This window comes from Cyclospora cayetanensis, unplaced genomic scaffold, assembly GCF_002999335.1.
Source record: "Cyclospora cayetanensis isolate NF1_C8 unplaced genomic scaffold, CcayRef3 CcayRef3_contig_122, whole genome shotgun sequence".
Lineage (NCBI taxonomy): Eukaryota > Apicomplexa > Conoidasida > Eucoccidiorida > Eimeriidae > Cyclospora > Cyclospora cayetanensis.
This window is the reverse complement of record NW_020312062.1, coordinates 103,882-110,603: the sequence shown is the minus strand read 5'-3', so window position 1 is coordinate 110,603 and position 6,722 is coordinate 103,882. Positions and strand designations below refer to the sequence as shown.

The following is a 6,722-nucleotide window of genomic DNA, read 5'->3' as shown; positions in this document are numbered from 1 at the left end:
GGCCTTTGCTCCCCACCAAAAAGCCGCCGTAGAAAGCCCTGCTGTTTCGAAAATTCAAACAGTGTGTTGCGTATCTTCCAACCTCTGTTCTGCCAGCCTTCCAGCATCCCATAGACGTAGGGGCTACTGCAGACAGCGCAGCAGAAGAGCTAGCACCAACCGGGACTTACGAGCGAAATGAGTCTGTGGGGGTTCCGGAACTGCCTTTGTTTAGTGAGTATCTACTGCTTTTTCCGTATTATTGCCGTGGAATCCATCCGTAGGGTGCCTGTTCCCCCGTCCTTTTGCATCTTGGGGGGCCCTCATCTTCTTTCTTCTCTGAGGCTTGCTCCTTCCGCGCGACAGCAGCAGCAACGACGGCGGATAGAGGCATCTGCAAACATGGCTGGAAGAAAAAGCTTCCCCTCTCTATTCCTAGGGGCTGTACAACCCCGGGGAGGGGGGATCCCTGGGGCCTTTCTCAAGGGAGACTCTGCATCCTCGTTTTTGTGTTTTCGGGGGGCATGCGGCCTTGCTGCTGCAGCGAGAGCCCCGCATGCAGTAGCACCAGCCGCTGCTGCAGCAGCGGCATCCGAAAGTGTGCTGTTGAGGAGACAGTTCACTAGGACAAAGCAGGTGGCTACGATCGGGCCGGCCTCATGGGAAAAAGAGCAGGTAGGGCACACAAAAAACCCTAGTTTCCCGCCGTCCTTGTGATTCTACCGTTACTACGAGCTTTAAATGGGGTGTACACGCAGTACAGAGTCACTGTGTGCAGACGAGTTTTACCAGACAACGCACAATGGGTGTTGATTTTCAGCCATCGTTGCAGGCACCTCGTCTGTAGGCAGTGTGTTTGCAGCCAGCTGCTTTGTGGTGTGTGGCTTAGATTGAGCAGCTATACCTTAATGGTGTTGATGTGTTCCGCCTGAACTTCTCTCATGGCCTCTACACTGAAAAGTACCAGCAGTATTGCTACATCAAGGAGCTTGAGCTGAAGCACGGCAAGCCAATCGCCGTTCTTGCAGATCTTCCTGGACCGAAGCTTCGACTAGGTATCCTCGATCCGGATCAGCAATCGCTGCAACGAGGGCAGCAAATTTTTCTGGATGCCGGAGACTCTCCGGGGGCAGCCCGAGGGGGCCTCTTTAGAGCTCCGCTTCAGCAACAAGAGGTGCTGAAGGCCCTCCGGGTTGGACATCGCGTGCTACTGGATGATGGCAAGATTAATCTGAGGGTTGTTGAGCTCTCGCGCGCGCTAATGCAGCAGGCAGAACAGGACTATGATGAGTCGAAAGAGGAGAAGGGAGAAAATTTATGGGTTCGTTGCATTGTCGAAATAGGCGGCCCTATATCAAGTAAGAAGGGGGTGTCTCTTCCGGACTCTACCCTCGCTATTTCGGCTCTCACCAAGAAAGATAAAGCGATTGCAGCGATGGTCTCCTCGTGGGGTGTTGACTTTATTGCGCTCTCCTTTGTCCAAACTGCTGCCGACATCTATCAACTCCGCACCTTATTGCGGACCGCCCATGAAGCTCAAGTTCAGGGGGATCCCTCATCCTGGAGGGCTATGGGGGTGCCCTCGGAGGCCCCCATAGGTCCACCCCCAATGTGGGGGCCCCCCCATGGCTCGCACTGTCCTGCGCTGATTGCGAAGATTGAGAAAATACAGGCACTGAGAAGGTTGGGGGAGATCGCAGCGGCAGCCGACGGTTTGATGGTGGCGCGGGGTGACCTTGGCCTAGAGTTGCACCCCGGTGAAGTTCCAGGAGCACAAAAGGAGATTATTGAAGCGGCGAGAAGAACCCGTGTGCCTGTCATTGTGGCCACACAAATGCTGGAGAGCATGATGTTGAACCCGCAGCCTAGCAGAGCAGAAGCGACCGACATTGCTGCCGCTGTCTTTGACGGCGCAGACGCTGTAATGCTCTCTGGAGAGACCGCAGCCAGTGACAGGGGAGCTCAGATTGCGAGAATGCAGCGATTGATATTAACCGAAACAGAACGGCAGGAGAGGCTCTGGACTCATAACACCCTTAGGTCCCCCGAAGCTGCAAGAGCCTTTGCTGCGGCAGCCGCTGCTGCAGACCACTTCGCAGGGGAGGGTTTGCGCCGAGGATCTTTGTCGGAGTCGGCTACCTACGGCAGTCACCAGGAGGAAGGAAGCCTCAAGGACAGCCCGGGAAGCAGGCCGTCTCACGCGTCGCCCAAGGTCTACGAAGCGGTGGCTAGGGGGGCCCATGTCATGAGCCAGGTGATTGGTGCGAGCGCAATTCTAACGAAGAGTGACGGGGGTGAGAGTGCCTCTATCCTCTCTTCTTTGAGGCCTAGAGCCCCCATTGTTGCCGCGGCAGACGACCCGCGTGTTGCACGGAAGCTGCAACTCTACTGGGGCGTGCAGCCCCTATTCCTGGGGGCCTCCGTCGAAGGCACCCCCGTACAGCCGGGCATTTCCGAAGGCTGGATTGACGCAGCAAAGAGGGAAGCGCGGGAAGACGGATTTTCTAAGAGCCCCGAGGATCTTTTAGTAGTGGCGGGCCCTTCCAAAAAAGCGGATGCCCAAGCAGGGCAGGCCTCTGATGCGAACGCAGCAGAGGTGCAAACCCTCAGTGTGTGTACGGCGGGCAGCCCATAAAAATCCATGCAAGAGCAGCAAAAGAACCCGTAACAAAAACACTCGCAATAGGGGGGCAACAGTCTACCGCAGCAGCTGGAACTGAGGTTTCAACTTGTAGCCCTCAGCAGGCGAACTCGGGGAGTTAGCCAGGGACTTACGTTCTGCCGAGTATAGCGTATGCAAGTCAGTGGTACCTACAGTTTTGGCACTGGCGCGGTGGAAGGGGCCCCCTAGGGCGGCCTACACGGACCGCGGGCTAAACACTTGGGGAGATCAGAGTACCGCGAACAGCGCCGTGCTTGCTGAACGATCACTGTACTTGACGAAAGACTGGTCTTTGCCTCCCTTCCACTAGTTCGTTTCAAGCTTGTTAATAGTACTAAAGAGGCGGCTAAGCCATTAAACATGCGGAGTGGCAATTTCCATGCGGACATTTGCTGCTCGTGCTGCTGTCTTGTAGATGCTAGTGTGCGTTTGTGCACGCCCCTTCGCTGTTGTTTCGTAGCAATCGCACGAGCCTTTATACTAAATACCGCTAAACTCGATGAAAGGAAAAAGGAAGCGGGTATTCAAAATGTGAAACAATGCGACGATACAAACGGTGACCACAAATCCCCAGCTTCAGCCAGCCCTGCACAGCGCCTCCCCCCGCAGCCGACGCCCCGAAACTGCAGGAAATCAAATCCGAAATTCAGTACCCTGAAGTCAAGTTTCTCTTGAAGTGTACTTTTTAAAGGCACGCATGTAAAAGAAGCCTGTCTCCTGGCTTCCTGCTGGGTCTGAATCTTCAGCTGTACTGTCTCCTACCCCAGTAAATATTAAGAACCCTTGCTCGTACCGCTACAGCCTGGCCAAGATGCGCGTCATCTCGCCTGTCTTAGGGGCCTTTTGTCTCCTTATTTCTCCTCTCCAGGGTGTTTTGGGAGCTCCCTGCTTCGTTCGGCGCTCTGCTGCCTTTTTGGCAAACCCGGTACGCCAGAGATGTCGAGTTTCACACCGCATATCGACGAACCCCAGATGCATGTCGGCTGCCGCACAGTTTGCAAGATATATATACTGACCTCCATGGAGTGTGTGTGATGCCTTCAGGGCAGCCTGGCTCCCTCCGCTGCCTCCGCCTCCTCTTTCTCCTCCCCAGCGGCGTATTCAGGCTTGGCGCAAGGTCTACTACAGGCAGGCATACCGTCAACCACAAGAGAAGGCGATACGCGGTGCTATGCGTATCCCCTAACCTTTGGGGGGGGGCCTCGGGGAGGGGCAGAGGGGGAAGGCCGTGTGGCTGTTGTCACGGGTGCCTCCAGGGGAATCGGCCTTGCCATCGCCAAGACTTTCGCCAAGGGTGGCGTAGAGACAGTCGTGTGCGTCGCGAGAGATCAGGTCAGTTTGGATGCACGTGCTCAAGCTCTTTCCTCTCGCACATCCAAAAGTGTCTTCCGGATGAATATGAGGTCTTGGGTATATATATATATATATCACTCACTTACTCACTCACTCTCTGACACTGCAGGTTGGAGCCATCGTGTGTTAAAACGCTCTGTGGTTTGTCGTGCAGGCTGCATGCGACACGGCAGCCGCAGAATTGCGCTCTCTAGGGGCCGATTCTGTCGGCTACGGTGTTGATGTAGCGGACGGTCAGGCGGTTGCTAGCCTCTGTGAAGAGCTGCTCGCCAAATATCCACGCATTGACATTTTAGTGAACAATGCAGGCATCACCAGGGACGGGCTATTCATCAGGATGAAGGAAAAAGACTGGCAAGATGTCCTCAACACGAATCTCAACTCCGCATACTACTTCTCGCTCCCGATCATTCGGAGAATGACACAAAATAGGTAGGCGAACATGCGCAGTCCACTGTACGGAAGTACCTCTTGAGGCACTTTCGCCGTTCCTTCGGGCTTTGCTTAGGGAGGCTGCATTTCCCAAGGCGACTTTTACCTCCATCTGTAGAAGACCCACTAAGTTGTCTACCCACTGACGTAGTGCTTCTCCTCCCGATATCCCCCTCCTTCTGCAACTCGCTCACTCTTTGCATCTGCACTAGCCTCGCGGTGTCTGCTTCTCTATCCCTCTGCACGCTCCCTCCCTGCCTGCATGCGTCCTCGACTGCCTGTCTCTCCCTCTCTCTGTCTCCCTCTCTCTGTCTCCCTCTCTCTGTCTCCCTCTCCCTGTCTCTCTGTCTCTCTTTTCTGTCATTGTCAAGATGACGACTTGGAGATTTCTCAGCGTCCTTTAATATAGGCTTTCGCTGTTGACACACTATTTTCCAAAACACTTTCATGCCCTCCTCAAATGCATCCCGATCCGCCTCAGCGCGTACTAGAGGCTACGTGTTTCTCGTGCTCGTAGAGCCACTCCCTTTCTTTGCCTGGCCGTCGGCGTGCCCACCAAAACTTCCTGCAATCTCAGGCTTTCTTTGTCTCTCCCTGCAGGTTCGGTAGGATCATCAACATGGCCTCAGTCGTTGGAGTCGGGGGAAATGCAGGCCAGGCGAATTACGCGGCCTCTAAGGCGGGTCTCATCGGTTTTACAAAGTCTCTTGCCAAGGAATACGCTAACAGGGGCATCACAGTGAACGCCATCGCGCCTGGTTTTATCAAGTCTGAGATGACGGACAGAATGACAGACGCAGCTAAGGCAAGAATTCACGCAGACGCAGACTGCGGGAGGGGAGGGACGTTGACAGAGAAACTCTCAGGCGACTTCGAACTCGGGGTTTAAGCAAGAAGCACGAAGTGGCAGCCATACCTTGCGACATAGATGATGCCTACAGGCGTTTTAAGGTCTCTGGTATTTTGTGCGCAGGCAGCCACCTTGGCAAGTATTCCAGCAGCTCGCCTGGGGACCCCTCAGGAGGTAGGCCTAGCGTGCAGGGAACTGCTGGTGTAAAGATACGCATTCTGTACATGCACGCCTCAAAGGGGCAAGGCCCTCGTTCACGCATTTTTCAAGGAAGCCCACGCGCTACTGGTTGCGCTGAACGCCCTCAGCAGCAGCGGAGTTGAAATAGATTCGCAAGTTAGAACTTCAATGAGGCATGCCCTCGATGTGCCTATTCGCGGGGGCCCTCGCCTGTGCTCGCGGGTTTCTGTTTTCTTCGTGCATAGAATAGCCATTCGTGGCTGTATCAGACTTTTTTCCCCTCCCTCTTCTGTGACCTTCCGTCCCATCTATTTTGTCCAAAAACACGCTGTCACTCCGACGGGAAGCCTCGTGCCCCTCTCCCCGTCACCCCTCCTCTGTCATGCAGTCCGTCTCTGCCCCCTCCCTCCTCCGTCTGTTGACCCCTTTACGCACTTTACTTCTGTGCTTTTGTGAGGTGCTACCGATCGACGTACTTGCCCACTCATCCTCCTCCTACCTTAGCCTGGCGCGCTCTCCTCTTCAGGTTGCTGACCTTGCCGCCTTCCTCGCTTCAGACCAGGCAGCCTACATCAACGGCAAGGTCATCCCCATAGATGGGGGGATGCTGTTCGGGTCCAACTAACAACTCTACGACCAGATCTCCAAGACGGAGAAGGTCCATATCACTGAAGACACAGCCTTACGGCGTTACACCTGCGCTCACTCTACACTGAAGGAATCTAAAGGAAAAGCCTTTTTAAGGCTCCTATGTCTGTAGGCATCCCTGAAAAAATTAGACAGGGCTATCGTTTTAATATATTTCGCTCCCACGGGCCATTCACACGTCCCCCGGGTGCCCGTGGGGCCCTCTGCAGAGTTCACTTGCTTCTGGCGAAGCCTATACTCCCTTCGCAGAGGAGATCCTGTTGTTAAGAACAAACTCCTCAGAGACAGAGGAGACGAGCCACCCTCGAGTCGGGGGCACAACAGGCTCCCCCATGGCAGCCCCCCGTGTTTGAAGAAAACCCGTTTTTAAGGGCTTCCGGCCCTTTATTGAATTTGCGTGTCTCCTGCCGTGGGTTCCCTCCACCTGCCATGTACACTGGCAGCCTTAGAGCATTATCTACAACAACGGGCTAAGCTGCACTTAAAGGCTCTCACCTATACCACGCATACTCAAACAAGGTTTTGCAGAATTCTGACTGTTTGTGGTGCCCGATTGTATTTTTTGTTGCAGAAGGACATGGGGCCAGTACGGTAAAAATCACCGTGTGTGTGAGTGTG

General features: G+C 54.6%; 1 protein-coding gene across 1 annotated transcript; it reads left to right on the top strand.

Annotated features, from left to right (window-relative positions):
- The first annotated feature begins 381 nt into the window (after positions 1-381).
- Positions 382-6,081, top strand: LOC34620221. Its single transcript, XM_026336359.1, has 7 exons — positions 382-654; positions 869-2,575; positions 3,686-3,973; positions 4,149-4,426; positions 5,027-5,231; positions 5,400-5,450; positions 5,983-6,081. Exons 1-7 carry the CDS (start codon positions 382-384, stop codon positions 6,079-6,081), a joined length of 2,901 nt encoding a protein of 966 aa, XP_026192144.1.
- The last annotated feature ends 641 nt before the right edge of the window (positions 6,082-6,722 follow it).